The sequence below is a fragment of the Halichoerus grypus genome, chromosome 3 (assembly GCF_964656455.1).
Source record: "Halichoerus grypus chromosome 3, mHalGry1.hap1.1, whole genome shotgun sequence".
NCBI classification, from domain to species: domain Eukaryota; kingdom Metazoa; phylum Chordata; class Mammalia; order Carnivora; family Phocidae; genus Halichoerus; species Halichoerus grypus.
The window spans coordinates 84,494,261-84,512,301 of record NC_135714.1 but is presented as its reverse complement, the minus strand read 5'-3'; the positions used below and the strand labels follow the sequence as shown (position 1 = coordinate 84,512,301).

At 36.7% G+C, this 18,041-nt stretch overlaps 1 protein-coding gene across 1 annotated transcript in view; it reads left to right on the top strand.

Annotated features, from left to right (window-relative positions):
• The window catches only part of TACR3 (tachykinin receptor 3), a 79,186-nt gene extending 63,684 nt beyond the window's left edge, over nt 1-15,502 (top strand). Inside the window, exons 4-5 of the mRNA XM_036113512.2 lie at nt 12,042-12,238; nt 13,706-15,502. Of these exons, the coding sequence (XP_035969405.2) occupies nt 12,042-12,238; nt 13,706-14,018 (510 nt within the window). The 3' untranslated portion in view covers nt 14,019-15,502. The remainder of the gene's footprint in view (nt 1-12,041; nt 12,239-13,705) is intronic.
• Nucleotides 15,503-18,041: the final 2,539 nt, after the last annotated feature.

The window sequence follows — 18,041 nt, the reverse complement described above, 5'->3', positions numbered from 1 at the left end:
AGAATGCTAATGTTCCCACTAGGTCCACGTGGGGCAGACAGCTTTTTACATCCTCCAAGAACACACAAGCAGATTTGCTGCTTGAAGAGAACACTTTCAGTTTATCTTTATAAGCAAGGATGAACAGGGCCTGGAGTTGGACAAAAGAAATAAAAGCAGGGGCCCCTGGCTGACTCAGTCAGTAGAGCATGCAAATCTTGATCTCAAGGTTGTGAGTTCAAGCCTCATGTTGGCTGTAGAGATTACTTTAATTTTTTTTTAAATCTTTAAAAAAAAAAAGAGGGCACCTGGGTGGCTTAGTCGTTAAGCGTCTGCCTTAGGCTCAGGGGGATCGAGCCCCACTTCGGGCTCCCTGCTCAGCAGGAAGCCTGCTTCTCCCTCTCCCACTCCCCCTGCTTGTGTTCCCTCTCTCGCTGTCTCTCTCTCTGTCAAATAAATAAATAAAATATTTTAAAAAAATAAAGAAATAAAAAGAAAAAAGAAAGAAAGAAAGAAAAGCAAACCTCAGGGAACCCAGCTGCTAGAAACAAGACAAAGAAGCAGAGCACCTAGAATAAGCTGTACTTCATGAACTAAAACACAAAAGATAAGATCACTTAATTATGGTAGAAAAATTATGAGACTAAATACATGATTTTTAAATGTAAAACTCCAGTCGTTAAAAAGATGTCACCATTGCGAAGTGAAGAAATATATCAAAACACAAATATACAAAATGCTTAAGGATCATGAGGGAACAAGTAACAGAAGTTTAGAGGAGGAGTCTAGGTTAGCGATATGAATTCATTCACTTGAAAAACGAAGAACTCACTGTATAGAAGAATGTTTTATTTACCTTTATGTCCAGAATCAGCCTCTTCTACTTCTTGACAACACTCCTTGTTAGAAAAGAAATGCATGTCTAGTTAACTGTAACTGAAACACAGTAGGGCACCTCCAATATGTACCAAGTGCATCAGTTAGAGCGAGGTAACACACAGAATACATGTAGCGCAGTCCTTTGCATAGAACAGGTCCTCAACAAATTTTAGTTTCCCTTCAACTTATTTGTCCTTTACTTTTTGAAGTATTTATTTATTTATTATCCTCTTTCTTATATTTATATTCTTATATTCTTATAAAACCAAATGCACCTACATGTTAGTACCGCATTCTGAGTTAATTTCTTACAATAAAAAGTCATTTCTTTCTTTATATCATTGCTGCTATTAAGAGAAGAAAGTACAAGCTTTTAGAATATATATCTTGACTTATATTTGCCTTAGGGTGTAAATAAATCTATACTGACACAGGATCACACTCTACAAAAAGAAGTTTGTGTGTGGAAATAGTTTCTGTAGCCACCATTGAAATAAAAGACAATGTACAATACAGACATGTATCTAAGCTGCCTTTTATTCTTCTGTCTGTATATCCTCTAGGTTTCAGCTTAAATAGTGCTTCCTCAAACAGACCTTCCATTGTATTCTACAAATCTACGTGTGATTATCTTTATCTATAGAATTTACCATAATTTGTAATTTCGTATGTTTTCTATACTTATTATTTAACAAATGTCTCCTTGAGAGGATGCTCTCTCTCCTCTCAAGGAGACATTTGTTAAATGTTATCAACACCTAAGTGTGATAACAAAGAAGTCTCTCTACAAACTTTGTAGAGAGTTCATAAATGCTATGAAAATAGATAACATTTTTTCTTTTTTAATTTAGCACTGTATCTCTAGAGTCTGGAGCCTTGGTTTCTTTAGAAAAATGGCATTATTGTAAAACAGTTGTTACATAAGTGTAAAATAAATTAAGTATGCAATAATAATTGACTTCCTTCTTAAGCCTAAGCCATCACATGGTTCAAATATTCTTTTCAAACTTTGTGCTAAACACAAAAGTCAACGGCAATAATAATTATCTTAATTTAGATATAAGATATTTAAATATATTTTTGTTTTATTCACTTAAATAATATTTTTGAAACAGAATCAGACCTATAAATATACAGAACAAACTGATGGTTGCCAGAGGGAAGAGGGTAGGGGTTTGGACAAAATGGTTGAAGGGGAGTGGGAGATACAGGCTTCCAGTTATGGCCTGAATAAGTCATGGAAATAAAAGTCACAGCATAAGGGAGTAGGGGGAGAAGGAAAAAAAGAAAAAGAAATTCTGCCTTCCTAATTCAAAAATGCATATTTTTTAAATCTTATTATGTGCATGATAGGGCAAAACACTGGTAAGACAAAGATAAATGATGCTTCTTGCAATTAAAGTGTTCATAAAATGAGTGAGAAAATTCAATACCTTCAGTCAACAGTAATTTATTCAATGTCAAGAACTATGCTAGGTTCTGGAGACACAAAAACGAATAATGCATATGCCCATATTTGGAAGGAAACAGAAACATGCTTGACTATAACATGTATCTGTGTTACAAGATGTAAGCATGATTTGCTAAATCTCATTAGGAATTATCTAACAATACCTGCAGTAAGAAATGAGGGAAGCTACTGAGAGAGGTGAACTTGAGGTGACCTCCCGAAAGATGCATAGAGAATTTTGCAGGGAAAGATATCAGATCGGGGCATTCCAGAGTGATAAGCATGTGCGAATCACATAGGTTTATTTCAAGGTAACTACAAATCAGGACAATAACATTATTTATAATCCACGCCTTATCAGATTGTCATATATCATAGAGAAAAATATTAATATTCAGTGGCTGATCTTATTTTCTACCAAATTTAGTGTAGTAAAACATATTTTTAAGTATTCTAGATTTATGCTGTTTCAAAAAGCAATTAAGGTATACACACTTTTAAGACAAAAAGCCAACTGCAAAAGTACTTTAAGACACTGGCTTACTTAATATTTCAGACCGCAGTATATTAATAACAGTGTATTTTTTAAAGGACAAGTTATGTCAACATAGAGCAAGACATAAAATCTCTTGGTCGGGCAAATGATGTCAGCCTAGCCTTTCTCACCTGGCCAGGCACACTCCCGAGATACCAGATCTCCCCCAGCAACTCGGGGAACAGAAAAGGAAGAGCTGACGCCATGCCATGTTGCCAGCAGGCTGGCAGCTGATTGCAGCTGTTGGCTCTTTCGCACTCACTTCCCCACGAAGGTAATTGAGGCAGAAATTCTCTTCGCTCACTCCCCTTTTGTGAATGTCAAAGGATCTTAAATCCCAACAGTAACTATTTATTTGGGACTAAAGTAATCCTTTTCCGCAGACCTGCTTTATGGCTACTAGATAAAAAGAATATAGGAGATTGTCAAGAATTTATGCTTCTTGTCCATCTGTCTTTAAACATGTTCAACATAAATGAAGTCTGTGGAAGTAAGTGAGCCCATAAAATATCTGAAGTTCTGAGTCCCTATTTCATAGTTTCAATGCAGATAAATCTGCCCATATTCCCATAGCAATAGATAAACCAGATTCCAACTTTAAGTTCCCAGCCCACTCCACCATTCCAACTTCTTTTCTCACTCTTTGATCTTCCAGCTTTAGGAAAAGATCCCATCTTACATGAAGCTCAAATGGGCAATTCCTTGGCAAAATAAGGTTGTCTGACTACCCTTCACTTAACCATCCCCTGAGTATGTTAAATGAGGAAAGAAGCCAGGACTACTTCTAAAGGTCTTGAGAAGGAGAATGTATGCAAAATGAGCCCTGAGCTAATGAAGAATTAAGAGATCCAGGAATCCTAGCTCTGAACCTACCTTTGGGATGCTGAGAAAGCACCCCACCTCCTGGGTTTTAAGTCTTACACCCATAAAATGGAGAAGCTATATGGTCAAAGGTTTGTCATGAAGGTCAGAGAAGTTCATACATTGGAAAGATTATTTTTCAATGATTATAAAAAGCACTAAGCTTGTTACTAAAGTCAAAAGTGAATACCACGCCACTGAGTCATCCGTCAGTATCACCCTCAAATGCACCTGCTGGCCTTGCCTCACTCAAAGGACAGTGTTGCTATCAGCATGCTTTTCCTTTGCTGAGCCTCAAAATGAGTGTTAGAACTACCGTCCGGATGCATAGAGCGCAGGACCTGGGCTGAACGTTGCATTCTGTAGCAGAGTCCGTGGCACCAGAAACAAGCGCAGGAAGGTAATGAGGGAAAAGGTAAGGGAATAGAAGCTTTGGAAGGGAGGATGAAATAAGTAGAGCACAGGATAAATTTGAAAACACTGCTGTACCTTCTAGAGTTTATAAAGGAGAAATCTGAAATGCAGAGTCAGGAATGGGCTCTTCACCGCACTCCAGTTAAAATGTAACAACCCAGCCCCTCTCCCTAAGAGCACAAATACTGATCAAAGAATTTCAAACTTCATTCCCATTACCAGACCACTATCTCGTAGTCCATTATGAATTAGTATTATGTTTTGTCAACATGTTGTGAATTGTATTCTTGTATTACATTTTTGTGTTAATTTGCTAAACATACACTTTAAAGTAATCCACGCTTTTTAACCATACTCTGACATTCCTTTCCATTCTAATAAAACAGAAGCCTCAAAAACATGACTTTGTCCCAGTATTCACAATATGTGACAATTCCTTTTCAAAAACTCTTATTAAAATTACTCTTGATTGTTTGGACACCCATGAAATGCTGGTAAATAAATCTACTTCTACTGTTTTTGTAAACCGTAGAAATTGTTTTCTGGCTATTTTCTATTTTAATTTTCTTCCTCTAACCTAACAAGCCATAACAGCTCTGCTCCTTCAGAGGTGAACACCTAAGTGTGATAACAAAGAAGTCTTTTGCTTTAATCAAGGGGACCACTCTTCAGTCTAAGCTCGAGTGACAGATTCAATTGGATTTTTGAATTGTATAACAACCAAGAAAAATCCATCATCTCATTTAGCAAGCAAGCTTTCTATATGCAGTGTCATTATTTCCGCTGCAAAGGAATTAACCATGGAAAACAGTGCTCCTGAGGAAGACCGTATATAACCTAAGTGAGGCTCATCTGATGCAAATGGAGATCCTGGTCTATTTCTGATATTGCTAAAAGCAATTCTACCGGCAATCCAAACCCCTCTGGAAATCTCCATTTTCTGGGACCCTGTAGGGTATTTGCGTCCTATTTTGCTGGGCATGAAGCCATATCATCTAGTGCCCTCAGCATTTCAAACCCTGTTGCTGACTTTTCAGGCTGCCATAAGAACATACAATAGACTGGTGGTTTAAACCACAGACATTTATTTTCTCGCTGTTCTGGAGGCCAGCCATCTGAGTTGAAGGTGTCGTCGGAGCTGGTTTTCTCTACGGCTTCTCTGCTTGGTTTGCAGGTGGCTGCAAACCTCTGTCTTTCCACGGTCTTCCCTCTGTGTGTCAGTGTTCTAATCCCTTCTTCTTTCAACAACACCGGTCATACTGATTGAGGCCTCCTCCTAATGAATTCATTCTAACTTAATTACCTCTTTCAACACCCCATCTCCAAATTCAGTCTCATGCTGAGGTACTGGGGATTAGGACACCAACATGAATTTTGAAGACTGACATCAGCAAGACGACAAAATAAGACATCTCTTGTCATCTCCCTGATAACAATGTGGCATGCATCCACAGGCAGAAGTGCCTTTGTAGGAGCTGAAGGATCCAGATGGATCTGGTGCAGTCCAAGAAAGAGGAGAGTCATTTTGAGGAGGCAGGCCTGCATCCAGGAGGCTAAAACCAGGTCCCAGCTGTAGACCCAGAAACAGCTCTATACCCTGGAGGATTTGGCTCTTGCCTCATTTGGCTTTAGCTCTTTCACCAGCACCAAACACCAAAGGATCCAGGAGGAATCTCACCCACTGTGAGTCGGGTAATGGACCTCCATGCAGCTCTGGACCCTACCGTGGCACAGGAACCAGCTCTAGCTCCTCTCAGCTACAGTCCAGGAGCCCTGGACAAACTGATTTAGATAATCACCCATGGGCCAGAGAGCCATGTGGAAGTCCAGGAGTCTAGCCGAGAAGTTCCAGCACAGCACTAGAGAAAAGAAAAAATGTGATGCAGATGCCCTGGAGAGGGTAAGAAGACAGTTTGACTGCCCCCACGTCACCTCTCCCTGAAAGTGACACAGCTCAGAGCCAAGAGGGTCTTTCTCAGAGGTGATTTCTCCCAAGGGGGGAAATGAAAGTATGTGAGTGAGTGAGTACCCACTGCCCCAGCTCTGCAGGGTGCTGCCAAAAAGGCCCATTTCTCTCTCCCTCCGTCCAGAGAACTGAGTCAGGAGCTGCTGAACTAGGAGGCAGGTGAGTGGCTGGGAAAACAGCAAGCAGGGTAAATGGAACCTAGCAGAAGGACTTGGATTCTACTAACCAGTCATGGACTCTACAGGAGGCCAGTCCACAAGCAGCTGGGGATGCCTCTCCTGCAGGTCTCCCACTGGCCCAGTTATAAGATGAATACAGTCTGAGGATCTGATGTGAAGGACGGGGACTATAGTTAACTATACTGGATTATATATTGGAAAGTTGCTAGTAAATTTTCAATGTACTTACCACACACACACACATGCACAAACCAAAAACAGTAATTATGTGTAAGCTTATTGTGTTAATCATCTCACAATACATACATGTATCAAATCATTACATTGTGCACTTTAAATGTACACATTAGATATCAATTATATCTCAATAAAGCTATAAATAAATAAATAAACAAGGTTTGTAAACTTAAAAAAAATGGGGGAACACAATTTGGTCCATAAGAAGACTCCATACATTTTTGTCTCCAACCATGATCCCATAACATCAGACCTTATTCATCTTGCTTTAATGTACTTCCTTTTCTAATTTCTTCCCTTTTGTGGCTGCTTTGCTTTCTTTGGCTTTAGACCATCATAAGCCTAAAATTTTATGATGCTTTCAAAGTCTAAGTTTTCAATGGAAAAAATGAAAATACACTAAAAACGAAACATGTAAAGAAGGAGAGTCCAAATACAACACTGCACACACACACACACACACACAGAGAAATGTTTTCCACACTTGCACTTACACACACATATAGGTTTTTTTCGTTTGCTTGGACTTGACATAATTTCTTACAGGCATTACTCTAACGTTAAATGTGGGCATGTGTTACTTGGAATCGGCACCAGTGTCACCTTTCTTGGATGACACTGACACAGTGCGCCCGTATTCTCATCTAATTCTAAAATCACTAGTAAAATTCAACTCGGCTTCTGGACCCTGGTGCCCTTTTTTTCACAACTATTATTACTGAGTTCTTATGTTCTCACTCAAAACTGAAATTTTTAAGCCTACTGAATGTAACTGAAGCAACAAAAGCTCAACCTAAATAGCCCATGAAATGGTACTTTACATTTTGATGCTTTTTTTTTTAATATTTTATTTATTTATTTGACAGAGAGAGAGAGAGACAGCAAGAGCAGAAACACAAGCAGGGGGAGAGGGAGAGGGAGAAGCAGGCTTCCCGCGGAGCAGAGAGCCCGATGAGGGGCTCGATCCCAGAACCCCGGGATCAACGACTGAGCCACCCAGGCGCCCCTACATTTTGATGCTTTTATGGAAATTTTTCCCGCATCCTACTCTAGAGGATTTTATCTTAATTTGCTAATGTGTGGTTAACATAAGCAGGCCTGCAATTTTGACTTAAATATAAATCCATTTAAGAATGTTTGTACAGACCAAAGGCGTGGTGAGGTGGTAAGATGTGACCCATGGGACGGTCCTCCAGAACAGACGTTCTGAAGAGGTTCTAATCATAGCAAGAAGCCTCCTGTCACATGACGTTGAAAACTTCCGGGTCAGACGTTTAGGAAGAATAAATCCTACACTGAAGAATATAATCTTAGACATTTTTTATGGTTGGCACCATTTTATTGCATTTCCTAGACTTACTTTTTTTCTCTTTTATGACCTAAACTTCAAAATCATACCTCCTACACTAATTTAATATGAAAGATAAGAACAGCTGCAGGCATTCCAGTCTAACCGCTATAGGATACAAAAATCAAGGATTTTTTTTTTCCCTTTGATACACAAACAAAAGGTTCCCAAAGCTTATTTTCACTTACCAGGACATGCATTTCAATCCTGCCTATGTGAGTAAAGTGGATTCTTAACTACTAAAGCACACAGTAGAACCGTATGAGCTACATCACTTCTGTCCCACCTCCCTTCTTCCTCCTGCTGGTAAGTGTCTGTGCCAAAGACAGTGGGCAGCCACGACTGTCCTTGTTGCCATGGAAAATGGAAAATAAATCCCATTGCCTCAGAAGTGGGATGCATCTCAGATTTATGAAATACCCAACATCAATCAATCTTTAAATCAAGTTGTAACACAATTTGTTAAAACATGGTGAAAGATTTGAATTGTCTCTATCCCAGTCTCTAATCTTGCCTAAAAATTTCAGGATTTTCAGGAAGTCTACCAAACTAAATCCTTTCCTGCTTGGTATTTATGTGCTAGTGCCATTGCCCAGCCGTGAGACACGGGGGAACTGTTCACGGCTTTTGCGCATCTATCATTGCTCAAGGTTTGTGCTTCAAAGTGCTCTTTTCCTTAGCAATTTAAAGCGTAGGATTACAATTTCATGATTTTGGCACTTCACAGAGCAATGCAATTTCTCCCACCTACGACCCTGCTTTTGCATTTACATGACACCTGGGGTCCTGAAAGTTGGATATCTGAAATAATTCCACAAGATTTTGTGAGCAGAGACTGAAGCTAACAGTTAAAATGTATTTTATAGAAATAAAAAAGTGAAGTATATTATAACCATGTTTCACTGTAAAAGATATTTTCTTTGAGTCTTTTAGAGTTTTCCTTATTTTCAAATAAGTTTCTAAATGTTTTATAACAAGGTCCACAAGGCCCTATATCTGTGAATTAGAAGTTATCTGAAACTTCTGTTCCAGAGGCATTTTCATTTAATTTAATTCTCCACATGCACTTTAATTTTTCCACATTATTGATGGTTGGAATTCACTTAAAAGATTCGGATAGCCTTTGTAGGTCTTTAACTACTATTGTTGGAAAACAACTTCATGCAGAGGGAGTTTGTGGACAGCCTGCAAAAAAGCATTCAGAGAAGCTTTTATGCATATTTGCTGATACTGTATTTATCACAGTAGCCTCTACCATGTTCACACTGTCATAGATTTTTTTTTTGCCCTTAACATTTATTCAGAATAAAATTTAATGTTTTCATGCACCTAAAATAATATATTGGTTATATTATTTGTACACTCATACTCTTTTGAATTTGTTTGCCTAGAAAAATGAAATAGCAATAAAACATCAGGCTCATTTTATACATGCATGTCCATTTTAAACTTGGAGGACAAATGATACCAGTAATTAATGACCAAGTAAAATTGGGGACATCTCTTAACCACCTATATGGCTCTTCATTTCTTTTTTTATTCACTTCCATGTATTTATTTTAAAAAATTTTTGAGCACTGATTATGTATGAAGTCCAATCTATGTGCCTGAATCCATCAGCAGAAAAACAAAGCAAGCAGAAGATTCTTGCGCTCTTATATTCTAACATGAGGAGACAGAAAGTAAAGAATAAACATAACAAACTGAAAATAAAGAGCAAGCTAAGGAGTTTGGTGCTGGAAGGGCAGACTGCAATTTTAAACAGGCTGGTCAGAATGGGAGTCACAGAGAAAGTGACAGTTGTGCAAAGGCGTGAAGAACATGAGGGTGGTACCCTGTGGGAATAATTGGGGGAAGAGTGTTCTGGAGGGCAAATAATTTGGGGCAGGAGCTTGCCTGTCGTATTCAAGGAATAGTATGATGTTCGTATATTCAAAATAAAAAGGCAATAAAACTTGTTTCATTCAGTCTTCTATCCCTGGGCTACAGTTACCATGCACCAAATCATTCTTGCTTATAATAAACTAGTAAGTTCTCATAAATATTATTTCAATTTTATATGCACTTGTTTATATTCACCAATTTCCATGCATTTTTTATTTATATTTTTTCATTATATTGTAAGCTTCTTCAGGATAAGAAATGGGTCCTCTACTCATTATTTTTCTCTATTCTGTTTTCTAGACCCAAGAGACATTCAACAAATGTTATTAACTGTAGACAGGAAGAAAAAAGATTTAAGAATCTTAGTTTTAAAACTCCAGCCATGGGGCGCCTGGGTGGCTCAGTTGGTTGAATGTCTGCCTTCGGTTTGGGTCATGATCTCGGGGTCCTGGGATCGAGCCCTATGTCGGGCTCTCTGCTCGGCGAGGAGTCTGCTTATCTGCTGTGCTTTCCCTCTCTCTCTCAAATAAATAAAATCTTAAAAAAAAAAACAAAACTGCGGCCTTGTTTCATGAATCACAGTGGTCAAATCTTTTGGTCTTTGCCTTAGTTTCCTAAAGCACAATTGAAAACCAACTAATAAGTTGTTAAATACATGAAACATTGTATAAATGTGAATTAAAATATGGTTCTCACTTATATTCCACAAATATATGAATAAGAAATCACAGAGATAAATGCAGAAATCTGAATACAGCTTTTCAGGAAAAAAAAAAAATCAGCTTAAAGAGCATGGAGAAAAAAATGCTTTAGATGGTGTGGCCAGTGATGACATTCTGTGACCTATTGACCTAGATCTTCAGCTCTGATGAAGCTCAATACTAGTTACCTCGATGGTACGGTGATTAGGCCCTTGGGAAAGCTTTGCCTTCCACATTGATCCACTTCATGCTTTGCCTTGTTCTAGAATCATGTCTCTCCTGACTCTTAACCTTGCCAACTTTTCATCTGAATCCCAAACTTGCAGTGAAATGATGAGTACAGTCCATAAATATTGTATTTTCTTAGTTCTAAGATGCCTCATAGATCACTGATGTCGGGACTCTCTCTGATTTGTGTGCTGATCTGACTAGGGATAAACCCCAAAATTATTTTATTTAACATATATCATTCTAAACATTTTACTATTTCCAAATTGCCAAAAGAAGTATGGACAAATTTAGTAGACAGATTGCTGGTGAGAAATATTAAATGAGGTCATCATAGAATATTATTATTTCCTTTTCCACACAAAGCCAAGCTGCTTTGAGCCTACCTTTCTTATAGTCACAGACAATGGACAGATTTTATTTCATTTAGGGACACATAAAACATCCTCCCATTTAACCTACTATTGCAAATTGTACATTGTCATTCATTATTCATTCATTCCATATCTAATTTATTTTCAGCTATATACTTTGGATTGTGCTAGATGCTGGGAATATTAAGATAATTAAGACAGTCTCTCTGCCTTTTAGGAACTTAAGGCCTAGTGGTGGAGAAATAAAGGTTGATAGGCTACTTTGGCCAGGGCTTTCTAGAATATTTTGTTTCAAAGGTGTGGAAACCAAGGAAATGATCCATGCTTACCAAATTCATAAGACCTAATGTATAAACCAGTTGATTGCCTATTTACAAATTTAAAGTTAATGATATTTCCTCAGACTAATGTGAATACTCATAATCACTATCCAGAGAAACCTTTCCCAATACCAGATTACAAGAGAAACCAAGTTGATATTCAGAAGGTTGCCTGGTGAGCATGGTATTAGAGTAAAGAAATCTGAATGGTCTTAAGCTATAGTCAGGCTATGGTAAATACTGAGGAACCAGCCCAACCCTTACAGCCTAAATTACCCCCACCATGACTCAACAGTCAGTTTCTCTAGATATAATATCTCTGCTATTTTACTGTTCAGGCTAGCACAGCCAAATCTTGCTCCTCTCTCCCCTAAGCTCGTTGGATTTTTGTAAACACTTATTTTCTTCAGGCCAATTAATATATATTTGTTTCTGTTTTGAGTTAGTGCCATCCATTCACTTGGGGTAGGCAGTGAAGGAATGGTGACATCAGCATGCTTTCTTGAGACTTATCTTAGGCAGCTGTCCCTGGCTTACCTCCCACTTTTTAATACTAATCCTTAGGCATGCTATATGTATTTAACTATATTGGCAGAAAAATATGATTTGCAGTAAGCTACTGCAACTAATACATTTAATGACTTTTAAATTTTCCAAAACTGACCTCTTTCCTTCTTTCCTTCTAGGTTGTAAAAATGATGATAATTGTTGTGGTGACATTTGCCATCTGCTGGCTGCCTTATCATATTTACTTCATCCTCACTGCAGTCTATCAACAGCTAAATAGGTGGAAATACATCCAGCAGGTCTACTTGGCCAGCTTTTGGCTGGCAATGAGCTCAACCATGTACAACCCCATCATCTACTGCTGTCTGAATAAAAGGTAGAAACAAAATTACCAAGCCCAAGTTTCTTGTCACTCCTGGCTTAGCTGAAAGCATATCATTTTGTTCCAGCTTCTTAGTGCAAATTAAAAATGCAAACGGAAGGAAAAATTTAAAAATTCACTGAGAGGATTACAGAGCTTGATTTTTTTCTAGACTTCCTCCTACTTAATGAAATAAAAATCCCACGTTAACAATTACGTCCTCAAAACAGAACTTAGAAGCTCTAACTGGGAAATTTTTATATGGCCTAAATTCTCCCTCCAGACCTTTCAGAATTTTGTCAGCTAAGAAAAAAAAAAATCCATCATGATTGAAGGAGGTGAGTTGAATATGTGCTCAAGTCCTCAAAGAAATGAAGACACTTCATAAAAATATACAGATAATTTTTATAAGATGGGGAGAAATGATGGCATATGTGAGTGGACTCTATTAACAAGGATGTCTTGTAAATAGACTTCAAAATAGCAGATGTTGCTGTGAGGGTTATAGAATCAACAGTAAGGTGAGGAGAATTCCAATCCTCCTGCCTATACAATGAGGTCAGTGAGTAAGACAGGGTGCAGTCTCCATGGAAATGGGCTGTGAAGAAATTAAAGTGGTCAGGGCAAAGCTACTTTTATAGTAAAGTTTTTAAAAGGCAGTATTTGACTATAGTCAAATTTAAGACTGGAAAGGAAGGTAAAATGTTTCCAGATAAAAACACCTTGATTGTATGTATAAAACACACGGAGGGGCAGGGTTAAATTTCATAAGATTGGTAATTCCCTGAAGAAACCAATGTGTTTTGAGCACAACTAGAAATAGAACTTCATGTAAGTAACTGTAAGCCAAATCCTAAACTGTCTTTCCAGTTGGGCCTCCACTACACTGTGCCTAAGTTTGTTAAACACTTAATTCTTCCTTATTTTTTTCATTAATTGCATAAGCCATATATCAATTCAAGCCACCCCACAAGCAGTACATCTGTTTTTAATCAACTTCACTTAATGGTTTACAAAGCAAAGGATTTTGTGCTTTCACATATAATTAGACAAAAACCATCAAGATTAGTAATTAATTCTAACATTAAATGAGACTTTAATGTATAAATGTGTAATCATTTCCGAAAGAAGCTATTTTGAAATATGTCATTTTTTAGTGCCTTAACCACCAAGCCTAATTCAATCACACTTCTGCAAACGTATAAAATTACTGAAGAAATGTACACTGTTTCTTTGGCATAAGGATTACCTGACGCTGTGCTTTTACTCTTCGATGACTTGCTTCTCATTGATAGGAAACTAAAATTCAAACAAGAAAACTTAAAAGACTAGTACCAATACTGTGGCATACATTTAAGAGTTGGAAATCAAATTCAAAACTTGATTTTGCTTAATTGCCTTAAGTAGGGCTTTCTGTGGCAATTGAAGGAAATTTCCACTTAAAAACATGACTTTTCCTTTCTGTGGCCTGCTTCTCTTCAGATTTCGAGCTGGCTTCAAGAGAGCATTTCGCTGGTGTCCTTTCATTGAAGTTTCTAGCTACGATGAGCTGGAGCTCAAGACCACCAGGTTTCACCCCACTCGGCAAAGCAGCCTATACACGGTGACCAGGATGGAGTCCATGACAGTGGTGTTTGAGCCCAGTGATGCAGACAACACCAAATCCAGTCAGAAGAAGAGAGTGACTCCAAGAGATCCAAGCTTCAGCGGCTGCTCCCGCAGGAATTCCAAATCTGCCTCCACCACTTCAAGTTTTATAAATTCGCCCTATACCTCTGTGGATGAATATTCCTAAATTCATTTCCTGAAGTGAGAGAGTCGTGTGAGGGCATCATGGTGTCAGCATAAGCCCCTATTCTCGTGTTTAGCAGTCCTGTCCTACCTACTCTCTGGAAACAGAGGGCAATTTTGGGCAGCTGTGCTTCAACTGAGGAAGGTAGAATAGAAATGTAACAAAGGCACTATTAAGATATTTGTCCCCTCAAAAATAAAATGGGCTTTGCATTTATTCTTTGAAAACTCTAAATTATTACATGCAACAAACCAACAATAGATCTGAAAAATACTTCTAAGGTGTTACACTTTTCTCATCTAAAAGTTGCAATTATACATTTATGACACTAAAGTAACATATGATTTTTCCAAGAGATTAAAGAAACTTTAAAAACATAACGTTGTAAGTGAATAAAAACAAAATCTATATAAATGAAACATTTTCATCTGTAGCTATAAAACAGAAAAAAAAATAAATGACTCATTTTCCCATTGGAATGAAGGAAAATTGCCTCAACGAGTAGGAATTAATGAAAATCTTTGCTCAAATGAACTTACTTTGTAGAATGAAAAATTTTAAAGATTTAAAGATTTTCTCCATGAAATGTAACTGGAAAGGAAATCTAGCAAAATTATTAGACAGCTGTACATGTCATTCTCTTTATTATTTTCTCTGAGAAAATGGCTTCAAAAGAAAAAATAACCCTTTACTTTTTGACCGTTATATAAAGTACCAAGCTAAGAAATAGTCAAAGTTAGGACCTTAAAAGGACAAAGCAAATTCCTATGATCCTCTTTACTTTATTTTTCACAGATATTTAAAAATTTTTAGCAAACAGGCAGATTATAAAACATTAAAGATGCCTTCTAATGAGAAGGGAAGAACCCCATTTGTCTCTGAAACTGGCTACCAATTTTTAGGCAAGAATTAAAGATCGTAATTCATAATTCTGATGGCAGGCAGGAACATCTACCAGCTCCAAAGGAAGAAGTGTTTCTCCCCATAACTCAAGGAAAAAGCTTAAGATGGACATCGACTTTATCAATTGTATAGTGTCCTTCTCCTATCCTCTCCCTGCATTGAAAAAAAAGTAAGGACTAGGAGAGGTATCAGAAAATATACTCAAATGCAAATCCTTAGAAAAGTAAGTCTACGTACCACCTATATGTACTAATAAACATGTGTAGAAAGGTGAATCAACTTTTAGAATAGAAAGCAGAACAAGAGTGGATACATGTGAGCTAATACCAGGCAGACAAGAGTATAATACACACCTTTCCACAGAGAGCTTTCCTTTTGTCTATTTAAATAATTCAGACATCCCCCAGAAAGAAATGAGCTAATGGTCCTAAAGAAGCATCTGTTTACTATAAAAAAATTTACTGTCATATTTCTAAGAGCCATAACACAAAAAAAGTACACTTTAAGTGTAGAATTCAGTGCTATAATCATCTTTCTTTGAATAAAAATACTGTCAATTTTGCTCAAAAAAGCAGAAACCTGAGAATGTGTATGTACAATACAAACTTTTCAAGAAGTTTAAAATATTCAGTTAGATTTTTTTAAAGCTACCCAGCTAAACTAATTACCTGTAATGCTTTACTGGATTGTTATGCCTCCATCAACATAGAACCAACTATTGTTTTGAAGAACAAGATAAAAGCAATTATTCAAAAGCAAATCATGGTCCATTGCTGCCACTACATTAAATTTTCCAATCCTCTTTCCTATTTTGGGCCCAAAGCCAGAAATATCTAATTATTACAAAGTGCTAAAAAAAAAAAAGTCTATACAATTCCACCATGTGTTTAAGCTGATTTCTTCTGATTGTACCAATAAACAGACACACATATATACACTCACAGGTGTGTAAATACAATCATTCTAATGTATGTAACAGCTTCAAAGAATTAAATTCAAAATTGAATGCTAAAATAGTAAGTGGTTATTACAGAGTTGCCACAAAAAGATCAACAAATTCTATGAAGCTTGTGTGCATGCTTTGGATAAGCAAATTTATCATTATTTATCATTATTTAGTATTTAATTGTTGAATATAATTTTTTAAATGTTCATTCCAAAACATGTAAATGCTTATCATATAATGTTAAAGTGTCGAGAAAAAGTCTAATATTTTAAAGGAAAAATTATCTTCTTAAATTTACAAATGATTATGAGAGTAGCATTAGCATTCTAGATACATGGGGCCATATTCAGCTGCAGAACGTGAATGTGAAGTTTGGCCCTCAGGTTCACTGTAGTCAGCCACCACCAGATACAGTTTGAAAAACCTAATTCCTGGCCTTCATATGTTAGGAAAATTTAGTATAATTTGCTAGGACATCTATGGAAAAACATTGCTTCAAACCGCTGTTTGGTTTGGTTTATTTTGGTTTTTGTTTTATTGGGGTTTTCCAGTAGATTTGTTGTTGCTGTGCTTACCAAGTTTCATCTTTCGAGTGTGACAGAAACACCTTACTTAGGTCCAGATGGCACCAGGAAAACTGACATCATTAACTCAATATTTATGACCTTAAATGAAAACTTATGAAGCAGAATTTTTAAGGTCAAAAGTTTAAAAAATAATATTAAAATCAGAACAATGTGAAAGAGAGAAGATTTTAGTCCTTTAGTCTGAATTTTGACACAGAATTATAGAATAACACACATGAAATCATTTTCAATAGAGGTCACTTTAAATAAAGCTATGCTGATATGTTCACATTTGTCAGGGCTTGGAATAATTTACCTCCAAAATTCACCGTACTCTCTGATGTTAAAGTTTACTCCAAATCTTTTCCATTATTTGAAGGTAAAAACTGACTAGAAATACTAGGCAGATGGTTAAAACATCCTAGGATATTTTGGATTTAAGTCAGCAACAGAAAAATACAAAATCTTTTGAGAAAAATCTGAGAGAATCAAAAACACTTGCATCATTTTAAATATTTTTTTAAAAGACCAAAGTAAATAAATAATGAATGTTGTATTTTCATTATTTTGCATCTGGAAAAAGTGTTTTTGAAATTACCTGCATAGGAAAACATTAAAGCAAACATGATTATTGTAGAATCTTATCTGACATCTTTTATTTTTTAGCAAGCTCAGTATGCTGCTGCAGTTTTCCATCTCCCAACTTCATGATGGTGACATTTCTGACCCAGCAGCCAAATTTGTATTCTTCTCCAGATCCTGCCAATCTCTTATCAACAGAGATCCGACCAACTTCAAAGTGACCTCCATGCTTACAAAGCACAAAGAAGAATGCCAAGAAGCTTAGCATCAAACCTCAGAAGTACAAAATAAATGTGAAAAATCAATACTAGCCAGCTCAGATTTGAACTTGAATTTTGTTAATGCAGAATTTCATCAAAAAACTTCTGATTAGTGTCTGGTAAATTATTCCATCAAATGCAGTCAGGAGAGTTACAATTTCTCACACTTTTAACAGTAACAAATTGAGATCCCACTTGTTGCTGATAGCATTCTTACAGTTAAGGAAATGAAGCATGACACTGGCCATGTAGAATAATGTTGTAATAATTTCCCTTAGGGCTAAGCAGGAATGAAGAATAAAGTACAATAGCTCTGTACAAGGTCAGTGATTGTGTGTTATAAAATAGCTTGGCAAAAATTCTGTGTATGTAAGAAATAAATGAATATAAAGTTTGTAGCTAGTGAATAAATATTTTTAAGTTGTTCTAGTTATACTGAATAGTTTAATACATTCATACCCTTTGTATATGTGGTAATATGTGACAGATTTGAATTTGCTTTTTTCTTTAAAAATATTAAAAATAATATTAAAAACAAAAGCAGTCCTAATATTTTCCTCCTGGCTAGCAAAAAAAGGTCCTAAGTTGTCTGAACACACTCACCCTCAGAACTATATTGTGCTTTGCTTTCTTCCTTAGTTTTCCTCATTGAAAATATCTAGTTTTCCTTAGTTACCTTGATGCAGGAGAAAAACATCTATGGAAAGAAAAGTTATCAAAATGTAGAAAATATCCTGTGTGGAGAGCACATGAATTGGAATATAGAGTA